The 18,939-nt window shown below is 41.2% G+C and overlaps 1 protein-coding gene across 7 annotated transcripts in view; it reads left to right on the top strand.

Moving 5' to 3' along the window:
* The window catches only part of LOC122874585 (transcription factor SOX-6-like), a 111,871-nt gene that overhangs the window by 4,086 nt on the left and 88,846 nt on the right, over positions 1-18,939 (top strand). For 4 of the 7 annotated variants that reach the window (XM_044192632.1, XM_044192637.1, XM_044192636.1 and 1 more), the window contains exons 2-3: positions 13,058-13,127; positions 16,187-16,269. The exons of 1 other annotated variant lie outside the window; for it this stretch is intronic. In XM_044192632.1, the coding sequence (XP_044048567.1) occupies positions 16,265-16,269 (5 nt within the window). In that variant the 5' untranslated portion in view covers positions 13,058-13,127; positions 16,187-16,264. The remainder of the gene's footprint in view (positions 1-13,057; positions 13,128-16,186; positions 16,270-18,939) is intronic. 2 more of the 7 variants (XM_044192633.1, XM_044192634.1) reach the window with 1 other exon arrangement.

Raw genomic sequence — 18,939 nt, 5'->3', positions numbered from 1 at the left:
CCTAATTATTTGTTGTCGGGCTCTTTGAAAAAGACACCAGCCCCCAAATTGGACATGTGTTGTACAAACACAAATTAAACATTTAGCCCTAAGTATTTCTCCCTGGGTCCTAAGTGCATATTAGTCAGCCTATACTTATCTCTGGCCCAACGGCACACCCAAATTGCAGTGTTGCTGCTGAAAAAGAAAGGTTGAGGCCCTGGAGAATGAACACTTGAAGCACGCTGGCAGATGCCCATAAGTTTCTCAGCCACAATGCAAGCTTAGGTGTGTGTACGTACAGTATGTGTGTGTGCTTGTATTTATGTGTGTGTTTATGGATTTTTGTATCTTTTGTGTTTTTGTGATTGTCGACATAAACAGATCTGTCAAATGTTTCTCTGTGTGTGACTGAGTGGGATCATGTGCATTTTGACATTTTATCCAGTGTTTGCATGTGTAAGTGTGTTTTAGGTGTGCGTGTGTGTACATAAGCCTACATGCGTGCACGTATGCATGCATGTCCTTGTGCACAGTTAGGTGTGTATATTATAACAGTATTTCTCTTTGTGTCTTGTCGTGTGTCCTTGTCACGTGTGTCTATACCAGGTGGCTCTTCTGCCTGCATGTATGTATGTTCTTGACTCTGAGTGTGTGTGTGAGTGTGTGTGCCCCGCTGGGTGGGTGTACTTCTCTGTGGATCCCTCCTCTGTTCTCCACCACCATATAACCTTGGAAACAGCTTCCTCATTTTTCCCCGGAGCGGAGAATAACGAGGGGCCGCGTTCATTCTCCTCTCTCCTCGCTTTCAGTGGTTGGGGTAACCTTTCCTTTCTGCCGCTGTTTCTCCAGCACCTGCTCCCCACCATCCAATTACAAATCCCAGAATAAGAGCTTACCTGACACACCAGCTCCTAATGACAACAGCATTTCCTCCACACAGACACACACACTCACTCCTCCTTTCTCTTCATTTCACATCTTTACATACAGTATTTAGGCAAAATCTTTGTTCACCATCGTGGTGTGTCCTCGTCATGTTCACAGCAGCTCATATTTTTGGCCGCCCTGATTCACAAAGTAGCTCAGGTTCATGAAGTTCATCCTCTTCCTCGGCTCTTTTCTCTCTCAGACTCTTTTCTTCTTTAGGCATCAGGGTCTGTGTCGTCGTCTGATGACTACAACATTAACAATGGCTATTATGTACCTGTAAAGGACTGAGTAAGATTTATAAACGTATGGTTCACACAAGAGCCTTTGACAAATGACTGCTGCAGTGTTAACACAGTCACAAACCTGGCGTCCTGCCTAGAGAGAAAAATAACAAGCGGTGGCTTAAATCCACATTAAACTGAAACCACTTTTTTTTTTCTTATATTGTGATTATTGTCGATGAATGTTGTCTGCAATGTTGTTGTTTTTCTGTTTTCCTGTTTGTTTTGTGATTTGTGAACAACTCGGCATGGCAAACCACAGCATCGTTCTCTCTGCTCTCTCACTTTTTTTCAAGTGGAAAAACTCACCATCTCACTCTCCAGCAGCACATCACAGAGGGCTGCTGTTTCTCTGGGTTGTTGAAAGTCATTTTTGGAAATGTAGGAACTCAGAAATTGAAGTAACATGAAATAATTCCTGGAATGTGCCAAACAAATCTGAATTGTTATATATGAACATACAAGGTACTGAAGGGTGGAATTTTCCTTTAAGTGCTTTTGAGAAGCTAGGTCAAGGTTATTTCTTGCATCCTGAGAGGAAGCAACAGTCATTTTGTATCACTAAAGAAAAACAAAATGATGAGCAGCAAAATGACTTATGCTTTATGTAGGGGGTCACATTAAGTGCTTCTTTGAAGCACTCCGCAAACATCGATCTGACTTTACTGATAGGACCACTCTGAACTGTCCCAAAAAGCCACCCAATGCTTCCCTAAAAAAAAATCTTTCTTTACGTTGGCTTGTAGTGGAATAAAGAGTTAAGATGCTTTTTGAAACTGAACCCAGTTATGTAGAGATCAGAAAGTGCAAATACTAAAGTGGAGAAAAGGTCAAAGAAGGACCCAGAACAGTTGTAGAGTTTTTAACTTCCAAAGTTAAACATCCACCTCATGAACAATATATACTGAATGTTGACCTTTGTCTAATTATTTCCCCCTAAAGAAGCATATAGAATTAGAAAAAATAAACAAAACAATTTAGATCCTCTGATGTTGCTTGCAAAATAGATTAGCCTCACAAGTTATTATTCATCGCTGCTTGGTCATGGAAATTCCATCATTGTAACTTTATTGTTTTACTTTAAGGAGGCCGAATCATTGTAAAAAGACATAATTCAGAATGTTTTTTCTCTGCTGCACTTAACGGATGTCTAAGCCTCGCCAGGATCAGCAGCCAAAAGTAAACGTTAAAAAAGGAGTCCTGGAAAAGTGTCCGACACAGTTGATTCTTTGCTAATTCGTGGACATAAATAACAATATTAAAGTGTTGTGGTCAGTCTCTTTGTTTCAGCCAATCAGATTGCAGATTGAGGTATTTCTAACAAGACTATAGGGTCACCAGGTGACTGACACTGGTGCTCAAGCAGCTCTTTATCTGTCAGTCAGTAGTCGCGGCCTTGGATTGCAGCAGCAGCAGATGCTTTGGCAATTACACTGCCCCTGATGATTTTACAGAAAAGGGAAATCACATGCGAGTATGTCTGCATGTCCAGGAGCTTTTAGAGTTTCAGTTTTTCTTCCTCCTTCCACTTTACTTCTGTCTCTCTCTCTTTTTCTTTCAGTCTGTCATCAAATGGTGATGAATTGCAGGGTATTGTTCCTAACATTACAGATACATTTTGTTACTCTACAGAAAAGTTCATCAGGAAATATTTGAGACATTAAATGATTCTGTCCTCAAAAATCTAAAGTAAATTCCCTAAAATGACACCTAACTTCAATAACAACCTGCAGGAATCAATATGGGAAAGTGGGTGTCATTAGCAAACATCTCTTGGTTTGGATTATCCAGCTTAAGAACCAGATGGGTGGGGTTTGACATAGGACAATGCAAGTGCCTGAAAGTTTTTACAATCGAATGAAAGTGTTTGAAGATACATTTACTCATCTTTTGTGTGAATGACAGCCAAGCCGACTGTCTGAATGACATGACACATAAACCCCACCCCTCTGGCACTCCCTGCAGGTTAAAGCAAACAAAAGAAATAATTTGCACTACGTTTTGAATCTGTTGTTAATGTTGCACTAATTACTCTCAGGTGCTATGCTTGTGAAGATTCCCATGCATTTATCACTTTATCTGCTGTTGACAAGATTTTAAATACAAGTTGTTTCCAGAGCCACTGTGGTACAACACTGGATGGAAAAGAAAAAAGAAATGTGTTGAAATGTTTGTGGCGAGGAAAAGGCCTCCTGTGCTGCTCCCATGAGTCTCTCTGAGACTGTTTTGAGGGAGCCGCTGAAAGTGGCAAACGTTGCCTCGGACCGGACTGACAAATCAGAACCACGCGTTACAATTCATGTGTCCTTTCGCACGGACAGTGCGCTCACACATGTATACTGTACACAAACATACACGTGCATTCAAAGGCATACAACACATTTCATGACACATAAAAACCGAGCAGGATGTACAGTCATACGTAGCTTGCTTTCTTGGCTCCAAGCTACAAAAGGGGAATTTTTCTATTGTACATGACTCATTTAATTTGATAAACAACCTGATATCAATGTATTGTGTAAACAAGGTTGGAGAGTAATTAGAAGTATTTAGAAGATATAAAGGGTGGTATATGAAAAAGAGGGTCTGTGACCTTCACAATGACAATTGTCTGGGAGACAAGTATCATATTTCATTTGAAGGTAAGAATACAAGCATAATAGCAATAAAAAAACTTGCCAAAGTACTATTTAAAGAGGTAGTCCAACAATTTAGTGTTGCACGTCCATAAAGTTGGGGTACTTGTAAGGGACAGATCATTAAACAAACTGTCCAAATTGAAGCAGCAGAAGCGCAAATATCCTGACTTTGAGTTGCCTTGTTCAAAGTACATTTCCCATGATGCAACTCAATAGTGTCTCTTCATTAGACCCTGGTAAATGTCCACATCTTACAATCTACAAATTTGTAACACAGGCTTTCTTGTCAAAAGCTTGTAGTCTCCAACCTTAATAACCCCAATGACATCACTACGTGACCACCATAGTTATTTTTGTTAGACTCGACAAAGCCCCACCTCCCCATGACCAGTAAACTGATCTTGATGTGCAAAGTTGGTGGCATGCCCCTTTAAATGTCCATCTATGTTTAAGATAATTGTGTTCTTGCATTCTAAAAGAGTATAAAAGATTTAGTATATATAAATTAGGTGCCTTTTTGAAGAATGCTTTTCCTTTGTTCCCTAAGTAATTTATGATGTACTTAATGAATTCCTGCCAGGTGCCATTTTCTTGCCATGTTTACATGGTCATGAGTTATTAAATCTGAAATCTGAAGATATTTTTGGTGACTTGGTTTAACTTCTGTGCAGTTCATCAGTCTAGTACAGAGCTCATTTTTGAAAATGAGTAACAGTTAAGATTTTACTCTTACTAAAGTGCACTGCAATTTTCTTGAGGAATCTTTGGTTAATTGGTGCAAAACCAAGTTAATTGTTCTCACCTGGCCAAACGAAGTGAAATGAATAATCACTTTAGAGTTAAAACAATTGCAAGCCTGGTTGTACTCTGAGCTCATGTTTACGTTGCTTTTATAGTTTGATTTTGCTCCTCCCATCTTTAGAAGCGTCACCCTCCTGTAAAAGCAGGCTGGATAACCTTCACTTTACCACTCGTAGTGGTTTGGAGTAATGGGGCGTGGCAGCAGGGTTAGGGGTGCGAGGCCTCCGAAATGACCCTGTGGTAAAGTAGTGAGGGCCAAGATAATGTGGTCCCACCCATTGAAGCTCAAATCCAATTGGTTGTCAGCCAGCTTGTCTACGCAGGGCGTTACCATGGTTTCCAGGCCATAAAGAACTCTTTAATCGAGCCGTTGTCATTATGAGCAGTGGTGAGCGTTTGGGCTCGCATTGGAGAGATAGAGGCAACAGTGAAAAAAAAAGAGAAAGAGAGAGAATGAGCGAGGCTGGGTATCTACTGTGTGGCTCAGAATAGAAATGTACCGCTTGATGGACAGCTCTGAAAGCTGCCCATCTTAGTAAGATACACACATCAGGCTCATTCCTTGTGTCATGAAGTTCCCAGGGCTTTACAGCGCCTGGGAACATATTCATAAATGACGTGCTCCTCACACGCTCCTGCAATATCTATTTGTAAATGGTATGCTATGTTCAGTACACGCTGTTGGATTAGCAGAAGTGTGGAGTATGGTGTTCAGTGATGACCGGGTGTGCAGAGGAGTGGCTCTGGCTCGGGTATCGAGCTGACTGTGCTCAGACCTCAAGTTTCCGCCACGTAATCCAACACACTTTAGATGGAGGGACGGACGGCAGCATCGTGGCCTGCTGACATTTGTGCCAGAAGGTTTCACACACAAGAATACACAAGATACACTTAATGGTAAAGGTAGCAGCACTGAGTATGTGTGTGTGCTCTTGTGTGAGCCATCTGAAGAGAATTGCAGACTCCTCATGGGGACCCACCTGTTGGGCTTTTTCATGCGTCTAATGTTAAACGCATGTTTTGGGAGCAAACTTTGTTCAACCGTTCAGTCTGAGATGAGACTACATTAGAAACAATCGGGTCAATCCTACTACTGTATTGTTAGAGGTAGTTAATTTGTCTTGGCTCGCAGCCGGTGTGTAACCAAATAAAATGGCCCTTTGCTACAGTCCCTCAAGTCGATGGTTCCCTGTTGGAGGGCCTGCCGTTTCAGGAGGGAAAATTGCTGCCTCAGCAAGCTGTTTAGTCTCATTCTCAAGGAGCTTACACTGTGTCTCCCTGTTTAATATGGGAAACATACGTAAGGCTGGCCTGTGATGTCAATTGTTATTGCTGGAGGCCTGCTATAGGAAAAATCTCATTTGCCTTTGTAAAGCACTGTAGTGAAAAGGAGCTTATGTCATAAAGACGCTATTGTGGCTGCTGCGGGGCCCGCCGTGTGTGTGTGTGTCTTTAAGTGTCACTACTTTGACCCATACATTGTGGATTTCACGTGTTTTTTTCCCTCACATTTGTGCAGGTTTCAATAGACAATGGTTTCTGTGCCTGTCTGTTCATGGTGCACACAAAGGAGTTAAGCAGCTGCCTTTTGTGCAGGTGATTTATGAATGAGAACTGCCATAAATGATTACATATTTCTTCTTCCTGCCTCTCTTTTATTTTATGAGTTCTTTGTCATTGTGCAACTCCATGACTTTTGCTGGTAGAGGATAATAATGGTGATGATGGAGGGAGTGTATCAGCTTGAAGAGAACAAAGCATACGACCAATTTGACATAACCCAAACACTTGCATTTGAAAAGAATTACGTCTTAAAGGAGCAATGTGTAGGATTTTACATCTAGCGGTGAAATTGCAGATTGCAACCATTTGAATACCGCTCACCTCACCCTCCCCTTCCAAGTTTGTAGGAGAAACTACGGTGGCCGCAAAACTTGCGAAAAATGTGAACAGCCCTATCCAGAGCCAGTGTTTGGTTTGTCCGTTCTGGGCTACTGTAGAAACATGGTGGTGCAACATGGCAACCTGCATGGAAGGGGACCCGCTCCCTCTGTAGATATAAAGGGCTTAGTCTAATGTAATGAAAACACAATGATTATTATTTTCAGGTGATTATACACTAATGAAAACAAACTTCTAATATTATACTCCATTTCTGCCAATAGCTCCTTCTAAATGTTACACACTGGGCCTTTAAAAGACTTGCTTGACTTATACAAATTGAATCAGTACCCACCCAATTAATAGTTAAAACAATGTTTGTCACTGCTTGATTCAGCTAATTAAATTCTGCTGCTTAAGTGCCCAGTTCCACCCATAGAGTTGTTTCTGTGGCCCACAGGGTTAATAAATACTCCATCAACTTTCCTTGGATTATTTAAGCTAAAAAATAATGACCTTTCATGATAAACAACTCCAAATTGAGATTAAAATGCTAAAGACTGAAAAATGCAACTTAGTGGATATCAGATCAGTAACTGCTGGCCATGAAATCACTCTCTCATTCTGAATCTCACTGACATCTAGCAAAACGTCTGTTTCAGCCACGGACAGAGCAGCAAAAATGCACTAATATAAAAAAACTGTGGAAAAATTAAGTAAAGGAAAAAGTCTTGATCCTTAATAAATGTTTGCATCATCATGGTCTCTATAAAATAAAATATGTACATTAATTCTTTAGAAAAACATGTCACCACAGTACAACAAGTAAGAGTAGTGTGGGGTGGGGGAGTTTGGGCCTGGCAGATGAGATAAACCGTATGTTTGATTTCTCTTATGAATACAAATTGCAGACATATGGGGGAGGAGAAAATTGAAATAAAACATTTGATATTTATTGCCACCACAGTTTTTTCTATTTGTTTTTTTAACCATTGCTGATGACCACCTCCTCCATCTCAACAAGCCCCCCCTCACATTCAGCTTCTCCGTGTTTTACGGAGCAGCAGATTTGTGCGCTGTCCTCTAAATCATTTCCCTCTCTCGCAGATTGCTCCCTGCTGGAATATTGGCCTGACAGCCGTTTTTTTTTTCTCCCTCTGCTTCCCCAGTGGACTCATTTACATTTATGCACGCAGCAATTAATTACAGGCTGGCGCTGGCCTTGTAAATTAGAGGGAACTGAGGTCGACCTCATTATTGCCCCTGACAGTTAAAGCCTTGTTTGGGTCGTGACAAGGTTGACTTCAGGCTGGGACAGTGGAAGCTTAGCAGTGGTTGGCTGGTCTTCATACATCTGATATCACTTTGCAGTAAATGAAGAAAATTTACTTTATTGATGAATATATTATTTTGTACTTTTGTTTTCTTTTTCTTTTTTTAATTGGATAGTTTTGCAACATTAATGTTCTATATCCCAGAGACCTTTTTCTCTTTGCAGTCATAGGTCATCATTCCAGGCCTTGTGTTTTGTCTTTAGTGTAATGCCTGTGTGTTTTGGGGGTCTTTCATCCAAATACTTGTGGAGGGGTTTTTCTATAGACCCAGGAGTCAGGCAGGAGACTTCTCACGGTATTGGCCTTTTCATGCAAAGACGCTCCAACCTTTTCCGGCTCCTTCCTCCACAAGGCCATCCTTTCTTCTCTGTCATGCAGCGATGTGTTTGTGCATACCTTACCAGCGTGACAAAAGAAGGGAGAGATCCTATTCACTTCTGCCTTTGACATTCACCTCTTGTTTTTACAATCTTTCCAAGGCTGCACTGTTTGCACAGTGGAACAGGCTTTGTCTTGAAGAAGCGGCACAATGGCGAGAGCCATAATGTAATCTCTTAAGGGTAGTGAGCAGAGGGGCGAGGTTTAGATGTATGTGCTAGCGCTTGTCCCTACCAACCCTCTCCCTCCCTCCCTCTAGCCCACCCTTTACTTTAGCAATATTTCATGTTAACAGAGAATGCATGTTGTCACTTAAGCCGCTGTAGAGTTCACCCAAGTCTTTTGTGAAGGGAACACAAAGGCTTTTCACTCATGCAAACATCCCCTTCCCTCGTTCCACTTATTAAAGGTGTTCTGAGTAGCGGTTTGCCCACCCACCTGCATATCTGCAACCCTGTCTTTTTTTTTATCAACATAACCACAAAACATTTATTTTGAAACATTATCTTTCCCCCACCCTAAGCAACCATTTTAGCAGCCTAAACCCAACCACACGTGGGATCAAAGTCCTGCGCTTTGTACACCCAACCAATCAACCACCCTCCGACCTCTGTCCAGTATAAAGGGGTCAGTATGCCTTAACCTGAGTATGATTGTTGGATTGTCAACAGTGTCTGAAACCCCCACTTCCCAAACTTTTCCGACATCGAAATTGGGGGGGAATTGTGTTTGAAAAATTTTGAAACTTTCTAAAACCAACTATCTGACAAGCATGCCCACTTAACACAGAGAATGATCAGGTGTGTGGAGGTGATAAAGTAGGCAGGGTGTGAACTTCTCTCTAAAGCTATGTTTTATCATTCTTCTAACTACTTATGTCCCTTTTCATGTATACAAACGAGTGCAACACCGTGAATGCCTTTGGGAAAAGATTGTCTGAAAGAGTTCGCCATCATACCCATTTGAACGATTATAGCGTCTTGGCAATCTATCTATCTAATCTGGCAATCTATCAGTCAGAAGTGTGAAATGCAGTAAAATAATAGCTCAGTGATAATAGGAAGATAAGTTGCTTGCTTGCAGCCCTCGAGAGAAAGAAATAACAACAGAAACATTACGAGGCCTGTACAACATGGCCAGAGGTCTGCTGAGAGTTAATGTGTGCTATAAGCTCATCATTTATGGGTCAAGTGAACCTCATTCTGGTTTAATTGCCCATATGATTAGTTGGAACCATACTCTGTTTCCTATGGTGCAGACATGGAAGTGGCAGCACGGAGCCTCATGTGGTGCGAAGCTCATTGAGAGAGCTTCTGTCTCATAGAGTTCCATTGTTCTTACTCTAGTGTGTCCGCTTCTACACAAGTGGCACTGACAGCTGCAACAAGACAACATTTGGGACTGTGCATATTTTGTTGCGTGAATGTGTGCATTCATTGTGCAGGTGCAGGCATCACTCTTAATATAATACACTGTATGTCCTTGGCGTTCACCATCTCTTACCTCTCTTGTTATTATCTGTAATGCTATGATGTCTCGGCTTTGCTTTTGCCAAAAGAAAGTTTCTGGCTTTTCCTTTTCTTTTCCAGACAGGTGCTTTTTTGCCGCGGTCTCAATGGTAGGGTAACATGTGCCATTTTACAGCTGTTGGACAGTGGGCCAAAAAGGTAGCTGCTACTTCCTGCAGTTGTCAGGAGGAGCCTGGAATGGCTTTATAGCCTGGGTCTCCCATGTCAGCTCCCTGTCAGAGGTAGATGGGAAGAGCAATGGTTGGGATTGGGCATGTGGGAGAACTCGAACAAGAGAGGGAGGTGGAAAAACACAGAAATACAAACCATAATGTTCTTTTAAGAGTGCGTATGCAAAGGAAAAAAGCAACACTAAAACAAGAAGAACATGTTAATGTGGGCTTGTTGTCTAAGAGAGTGCGTGTCAGCTCATATGGGTCTGTTTGAGTGCTGACTGGTTCCAGTGATCACTGAGTAGTAGTTCATCTACTTCCAGAGGAACATTTCCGTTTTTTACTCTTCAGGTCTTGTACTAGGGTCAGGTATTATGGCTGAAATTAAAATCATGATAAAAGTGCAAATCTTTTTCTGATGTCAATGTTTCTCACAATATGGCAAATATTTGCAAAATCACATAATATAATCGAATGTCCAGGCTCTAGTGTGGGGAAGTTCTTTTTGTATCACCTGCAAAATAGCATACATTGATAATAGTGATATTCAGTTCCATGAACTATGTTTAAGTTATGTTTTAAATGTATGTTAAAAAACAACTTACATGTGCAAATCAAAAACTTTTAAAGCTTACTTTGTTATTACAGTTTGGAAATATTAATTTGAATAACTGAATTTTGCAAAACAATAGCACAACATTGTCATATTGTGACAATATGGTTTTACTTAAAGCCAAAAGATGACAGTACTGAATAGCCGTCCGACCCTACTTTAACCTTATATGCACGGATGTTGCAGCTCACAGAGGGCTGATAAGCACTTTTTGGAGCTTGAAAATCTACAGGGTCAGGTATTGAAATGTATATTCATGAACTCTCCTGCCACACCCTCAATGACTGCAATATGGTACCACTCCTGCACACAGTTAGTTTCAATAACTGATAAAACATAGTATTATTTAAGATTGTGTTGATCTACCCTGGCTGCACCACACCTTAATTCTACATATTACCAATGTGGAAGTGCACTTTCCAAATACAGTAGTGTATATATACAGTATTGTATCTGTACATGTCAGTGTATGCAGAAATGCATGGGCTTTTGTGCAGAATTCATGCATATTAGTCTGAATTCGAGTGTATGCCTGTGTGTGGGTGTGTGTGTAAGCATGTGCGTTTTGCGGCAACTCTCCTCTTCTGGGCAGCCAGCTGTCTCTCTGATTACCCAGCATCCTCCAGATGTCAGATCTGCCATCTGCAGATGAGTGGCAGGGTGTGTGGAGCGGAGGAATGGAGGGAAGAGAGGGGGGTAAAAAAAAGGAGGGGAAACAGAATAACTGGTTCTGCAGACATCTGGAACGTGTTCAGACGGGTCATCGAGAGCCGCAGAGTGTGAACGGCGCTCAGGGGATTGTTCAATTGAAAAGGTGGCTTTTAGAATCCTCGGCTTTTCAACTTTTGTTGGGAAATACTGCTTCTTCTACAAAAAAAAGTAAAAAGCATCTTACAGAAATGTTTACAGGGACGTTTCACACAAGTGTGTTTTTTGCCGACTATTTGTTATCATTATTATTATCACAAGAACTTTTTAGTGTACAAGCCTTTGAGTTGTTCTGGTCAGAATTGCCCTTAATTGTGCCCTGAGAGAAAAAATGCATCCAAGAGAGAATCATTTGGTTGATTAAAGACATGAATAAAAGATCACACATGCTCAGTGTTTGCTTTTTTCTTCATTGTTCTCAATTAGCCTCAAATTGTGGAATCAAAGGCGCATTTGTATTGCACTCTTTGTACAACTTAGATGCTGTGTTAAGGCGCTGTCATGATGCATAGTGTCAGAGAAATGCTGCTGTGGTGTTTTTTGTTGTCTGTCTGTGTGAACAGAGCCTCTCTTTTTAAGTCTCTCCTTATCCAGTGCAGTTCTTTCTTTAATTAGCGGCCTCCCACTCTCGATTAAGACTAGCTCCCATACTCTCTCAATTTGAGGCCCACTCAGGGCGGTCCTGTCCTGAACATGGTACCTTCAAAGCGCCCCATCGGCCGTTTGACTTCTTTGATGTTATTATTTGTTTTCTATGACCCCTGGTTTAGCAAATGGCTGTTTGTAGTGTGTGCTTGTGTGCATGTGAGGCTATAATAAGGCTGACCCCAGGTTAGCTCTCAGAGTGGTCTGCTTAAGCCAGGCAGCCCAGGAATGACTAGCTGTCTATCTGATGAGAATGCATTTTTGGAATCAATTTTTGAAAGAAAATATCAGGCATCACTAACTATATTAAGACTGATTGTGGACAATTTTTCGACTTCAAAGTTGCATACAAGAATCGCGCTGTTTGTCGTTTGTTAGACTTTGCGTGGCTGAGTGTGGGCTGTTGTTTGTGCAGTGAAAGTGCTGTGTGAGAAATACACTGATCCTCTGTTGGCTCTGCTGTGGACTTCACACAGGACCTCTGTTCTGTCTTGAACATCCATTACAGAGGGACCTCAGGTGGCTCGAGAGTGCATTCATTGGGCTCTAAAAACACTTTCCAATTCAAATTTTCATACTTTGTCAAACCTCAATTTGTTGGTGGGATGTAAAGAATTTGGTCAGTGTAAAATGTGTCCTGATTCCAATGGCAACACACTCTTCCTTTAAAGTGTTGGTTTACCCAAATTACAAATAAAAAAGTTTTCACTTACCTCTGGTATGCAGCCATGCAGATAGTTTTTGTTTTACTTGCCCAGGCCTTAAGATATCTGTCTGTGAGTTTTCTGCCTCCACCCCATCACAGTGGAAGGGAATGGAATTTTTAGTTTTGATACTCACTGCATGTGAAACATTTTACAGCGACATCTCTGTCCAGAAAAATGGTCCCTGCAATTTTTTTGGTAGAAGGTAGTCATAATGAAAACTCTGACTGTAAAATAAAATTTCCCTTTCATCTCCATGGTATTGGGTTAGAGAAGGACATCTGAGAAACAGACATCTCGGCAACCTGGACAAATGAAGACAGTCTCTCTGTATGGCTATACCTTTAGGCACAAGTGGCAAAACATTCTCTTTTGTAATTTGGATAAAATTAATCTTTAATTGATGGTAACGATGACAAACATACCACACAAAAGTTATTGTTAAAGAAACATGGTAACAATCGTTTTCCTCTTTTTCAGGTGACGTTCATGAATTTTAAAGTCATCCGCAAGTGAGAAGAGGGTGTTGGAGTTGAAGTCTCTTATTTCTGTAAGTTTCCCAAATTAATTGATGCAAATGATATTTATTTCCTTGTACTGTAATATCACCATCTCTTGTATGCTTTTGTACCACTGTTTGGCACTTTGGATGATTGCTTCCACCAAATGGCAGATAATAAGCTTTCATAGAGAACCCATCATTGTTTCCTCGAAGTGCAACGGAGCAACTCTTGCTGGTGTTTGAACACACCACGTTTTGCACCAGTGGTTGTGTTAGCAGAACAGCACGCAAAGTCTAGTGTGTGTGTGTGTGTGTATATGTGTGTTAGTCCATGGAGGCAATACTGTAGCTGATTCTGTGCATGTCCACTGCCTCTCTCCCCTCTATCGGCACACACGGAACACTTTTGATTTATTTCACAGCAAATGCAGACCACCACTTAGGTTAGTATTCTGCAATGTCTACCCTCAATAGCTGCTTTCACTTGGTGGAAGAAAGGGGTCTTTTAAAGACTCTCACAGACATCACTCCAGGAACCTTTCAGCGCCGAGACCTACAGTATGCCTTTTAATGGACTTTCACTCTGTGAGCAATAAAGATTATATCTGGAGTCAAATAGTGCTGTAGGTAACACTAGCCCAAATTGAGCTGGTGAGGTCGGAGTGGCCAATCTCGATGGTTTCAGCCGAGCCACATGAAATGCACAGATGGGAGAGGTTGGAGAAAAGAGTGATCTGACCATCTGGCTAATCCCCTTGTTTAAGAATACTCATTAAGGCCCTCTCCAGTGGCCCTTGAGCTGTGTCACTGCTAGGTCAACAAGTGGCCTGTTTGATTCTCACTGGCAACTCGCTCGCGGAGTGGACAGGCTTCAGTGTTTTGTTGTGGGTAATAATCTGTGTCCTGCTGGTTGATCGGGGAGTTCAGTTTCAAAGACTTGATTTATGGCTCATGTAAATCGTCTTGTATCACAATCTAGAGTTAGAGATGCATGTTCCTTTAACCTTGGGGGTTGAGACCCCATTAAGGGATCACAAGATAAATCTGGGGGGGTCACTGATGATTAACAGAATAGGAAAGCAGGAAAAATATTTTTTTGGTGCACAAATTTAGGTAGATTTTTTTCAGACTTTTAAAAAATCTGTTTTTTAAATTTGATTTAAAAAAACATTTCCTCCCTCTTAAAATCATTCAAATCTAATAATTTGAGGAGGGAGAATCCATCTTGTTGAACTTCTCAGAACATGCTGATCAAACAACCACTGATCTAGAGTGACGAACTGGCATAACGTCTGGTGACAGATATTTTTTAATGCTTGGAAGATGATATTTTATGACCGCAATAAAATAATGCAAACATCATAGTAATTAATACAGGCTTCATTTCGTCTGCCTCACTGCACTGCGTTTGAAGAAAGAAACTGTGTCACGATTGGGGAAAACCGGACCACTTAGGCCCAGTTTTAATTTCATCAAACTCCCTTAATTTCATCAGTTCATCTGGAAACTTGAAATCACATTATTGTGTCTTTTAACATGCAGTTGCTTTTCAAATCTAATTACATGGCGGTAAGATGACAACATCTACAACTAACAAAATGAGTCTTTATAGGGTACCGATCATGTCGTGATAGCAACAATTTTTGGTATCTTTGTTTTATTAGACTTTGGAAGGAAGAGGGTGCTGTGTGTCGGAGGATTTGCAAGGCCTTGATTTATACTGTACAAACTGCATCAAATGGCTTTGATCAGAAAAGCGAGGGTGTGTCCATGACTAATGTTACAGATGATCTGACATCACCGGACAGTTCACAAAATCTGTCTTGAAACAGGTTCATATTGGTTACAGTGTGTTTACCTTCAGAGCGTGGAGAACTAGATCCAGATTTTTATTTGTGTATCCTAAATCTGTTTGTGAAGATTAAGAGAATAAGATCACAGCTCATTTAGCCCTAATTTTACACAATGTGTCACGCTAACATGGTATTTATAGATATAGGAATTTTCATCTGAGATATAAGTGCGATACATATGCTTAACCTGCAAAGTCTTAAATACAGCTGTAAGTAGCAGTGAGAAAGACTTTGAGAAAAGATTTCAGCCACTTCATACATCATGACAGGCCAATATGCAGAGCTCTGTTGTTACACATGGTTGATGTAATGTCAGTCATTTGCAAAGAGTTAGAAAAGTGACCAGACAGCAAGCCACTGTTGGGCTGATTTGTGGTAAGCTAATGAGCTAATGAGCTAATGAACTCACTGAGGCTACCTGTTTGGCTTACCCAAAAACAATGTCCTTCTCTGCTTTTTACTTCAGCTTTGTATTTGAACTTCACTGCGTTACAGTGTAAGATGAATCAGCGCTGCTAATGGGCAGCATCTAACAAAATTTAGAGTAATTTCTCAGTACTTAACCTTATGTTAACACTGAGCTATCATGTCGTCTTGAGCTTGGACATTTAGATAATTGATCTGATTTGTCCACACATATGAAATGTCCACTTGAGTGGACAGAATGCCTCGCAAGGAACTCCATTTAGCGGTGGGAAAAGAGAAATGAACTTTAGCGATCTGCTATGGCCACACTTCAAGTCAGCACATTCGTTCATGCGTGCCAGCTCACCAGCATATGTGCATCAAGTACATATGTTTGTGTGTTATGTATTTAATTGTTTTCCAGGCTGTGTCTGTGTCAATTTATTTGTGTTTGTGCTTGCATGCATGTTTGTGTTTTGCACACTCATGCCTCATCAACATCCTGTCTGAGGCCCATCTGGTTTGCTTTGAAGAGGCTCGTGGAGCTGCAGCGGCCGGGCTTTAAGGCAGGGTCTGGCCAGCAGCGGTTCCTCCCCACTTACACATTAATCCACGGTGCGAGGCCCTCTGCCAGTAACAGTATAGACCGACCCTCGTGGCTACTTCCCAAACCACCCAAGCTCATACCCCACTTTCTCTCTTCTATTGCCCTTGAAATGGGGCCTGCTCTAAATATTATCTCCCCCTGTGCTTTATCCCTCCGTTTATCCCTAAGTCGGCAGAGAGAAGAAAGGAGCCGTGGGACTGAGTCACTTTTTCCCCTCTCTTCTCCTCTCTCCAAAACCACAGGCAGCGGCAGCGGCTTCCTGGAGATGAGCGCTTTTGTCTGTTGTGTGACCACTGCGGCTTTAGGCAGATCCTCCTCTGATGAGGTAATGCACAGGCTAGATGAGGAGGCAGAGTGAGAAAGGAGGGAGGTGAAGGAGGAGAGCAGCCTGAGGATGGATCTATTTTAACCTTTGATTTATCCAGGGAAAGGGTACTCTACAGGGATGCATGTTCCTTTTCAGCAACACCCTGCTTCACATGGAGGCCACTGCGCACATTCACGTCTACTTCGAGGTGGCCAGTGCAACTGGTTATCAACTGGTGCCTGCTGGGTTTCTCCACTGCAGCATCTGTGGGTGCCTTGATGAGGGGCTCCTCAACAGCTGAGGGAGGAGAAATCATTATTCCTTTATGTAACGATTTTCCAAGGTGATCTTGTTTTCCAACCAGCAACCATTTTTGCAAGAAGAAATTATATACTTTTAGGGAATTATGGTGTCAATTACTTGTTGGCAGGTGGGAAGACAGGAAGGGGGAACGTCCCTGTTTATGACATGTTGCTCTTGGTGATTAGTCGACGTGTCTGGATAAAATAGTCAAACTTCAAAAAACATTACACTCACGTGGTGTAAATACTAAAGTTTAATTTATACTTCCATCAAGAGGTGTCAGCTGACATGTCACAGGACATTAATGATGTAAAATGGACATTTTTTGGATGTCAAGCAGATACAGGACTAATAAAGATATACATGTGTGGTGAGAGTGTGAAGGGAGATGTAAAGTTGCTCTGAAACATCTACTTGACTTGATGTTAGTGTGATAGCGGTTGATGTATGGACAAATGTAATAGACCAGATTATCAAAATGATTAGGAGACATGCTGAAGTCAGGTCTTCATCGGTTTCCCTCCTCTGTCTGACAAGAGACTTGCGCCTTTATACCTCCAATGTTCTGTTAACAGGACATAAAACCAACTTCCCACACGATAATTTTTGACTGAAGTATTAACCTTCTGCTGAAAAGAAATGGCTGGCGACTTCAGTGCTGGTGCTGATGCTTCAGAAAAAGCACATGACACACACACACACCCCAGGCCAAGCGAAGGAGTCGTCAGTGGAGGAAACTGTAGTACACGGGGAATTGGCAAGACTGAAATTGGAGGAGAACGTGGAAAATGAATGTGTTTCTTGAATTCTTTCTTATAGTGACACTGGACTCTGCTAGTGATGAGTTGTGCTTTAGTTTTTTGGGAAAATCTGCTAGTTTAAAACACATTTTGCAACAATATTTCAACAGTTCCGGATGTCCAAATCTTCTCCAAAGCTGTTGTGAAATTAAGATACTCTTTCATTATTTATTCAGTGTGTTTCAGTTGCTATAATTTCTTCATAGATAAAAACCAAGCGTAAAAGGTTTTATATGAAGTTTCCACTCAGCTTTCACAATTGGCAATATAAAAGTTGGACAGAAACCCAGCTTGAATGTATCTCCATGTGTGCACACACAATGTTAGTGTGTATTCAACTACACTTGCAGTCTCTTCACCTGTATGTGCTCATGTCTTTTTTCTCATTTCTCCGGTGACAACTGTTATCTGCTCGGTCTTCTGGCCTCCTGTTGAGGAATGCCACCAGACTCGCGGCTGACATTCAGGATAATTGCTTCCTGTTTTAATTGTCATGGGTCATGGGGTTCAGAGGTCAGGGTCAATCTTAGCTGTTATGCTCTGGGCTACAGGGGATGCCACCTGGTCCTTAGATCATGGTGATCCAGCATATTGTTCTCTCCAAACAATGTGCTTCCTCACCTTTTTAAATTCTTCAACATGCCGTAGCTGGGAAAAAAAGGGTTTTAAATAGCTTGTGTTTGAATGCAGTATCGCCAAATGCTTGCTCATGGTGGGATTTGTTGGGTCTCTGTAATTAATATTATAAAGAGTACGGTCTAGACCTGCTCTATAGGAAAAGCGCAATGAGATAACTTCTGTTATGAATTGGGGCTATATAAATAAAATTGAATTGAATTGAATTGAATTATTACCTTTGTAGGTAGAAAGAAGGAAGGTCGGGAAACAAAGCCCCACCTCTGCAACAGTTCTGCTGCAATGCTAACACCTGTTTCTGAAAGACTTGTGGCAGCTTCCCATTTGTGAACACTATTTTACTGACCCTGAATGCAGCTCACTACCAAACACCAACAACATCTTCATAATTACAGTATTCTCATTACAGTAAAAATCCTGCATCTCATTTTAAAGCTGCCATCAGCCAAAATTAACTGGCCTTAATGGCTGCTGATTGCATTCCTACACTGGCCAACCCCCTCCTCCATTTTTAGTGATCTGATCGTTTAAGTACATGCTAGCATAATTGAGGTCTCTTCCTTGATTAGATTTGCACCAGCTTTTAACAAAGCTTGCTCCAACTTAATCCAATGAGCCCCATTGTAGGGAGTGCATAGGGATGACATTGCTTCTGGTTAGCTTCAAAATCAACCGAGCTGTCGAGCAATTAGAGGCTTCGCTGATAGAGAGGCTGGACAACTAAAACTAATGACACAATGTTTCTCAAGGCTCACACAATAACAAGTGGACAATTGAGCTGTAATTCATACCATGAATGATCTTTTTACTTTGTTAAGATGCTAACTTTTTAGAATATACTTAGAAATGAATTTAAGTTCAAGGCTTTGTTTCACTTTAAAAATTAAAATGCTTTTAATTAACAATAAGGCATGAAGCAACAAGGCAATAATCTTTTCTTTCAAAATGA

The sequence above is a fragment of the Siniperca chuatsi genome, linkage group LG4, assembly GCF_020085105.1.
Source record: "Siniperca chuatsi isolate FFG_IHB_CAS linkage group LG4, ASM2008510v1, whole genome shotgun sequence".
Lineage (NCBI taxonomy): Eukaryota > Metazoa > Chordata > Actinopteri > Centrarchiformes > Sinipercidae > Siniperca > Siniperca chuatsi.
The sequence above is the reverse complement of the archived record's forward strand: the minus strand, read 5'-3'. Positions and strand labels throughout refer to the sequence as shown.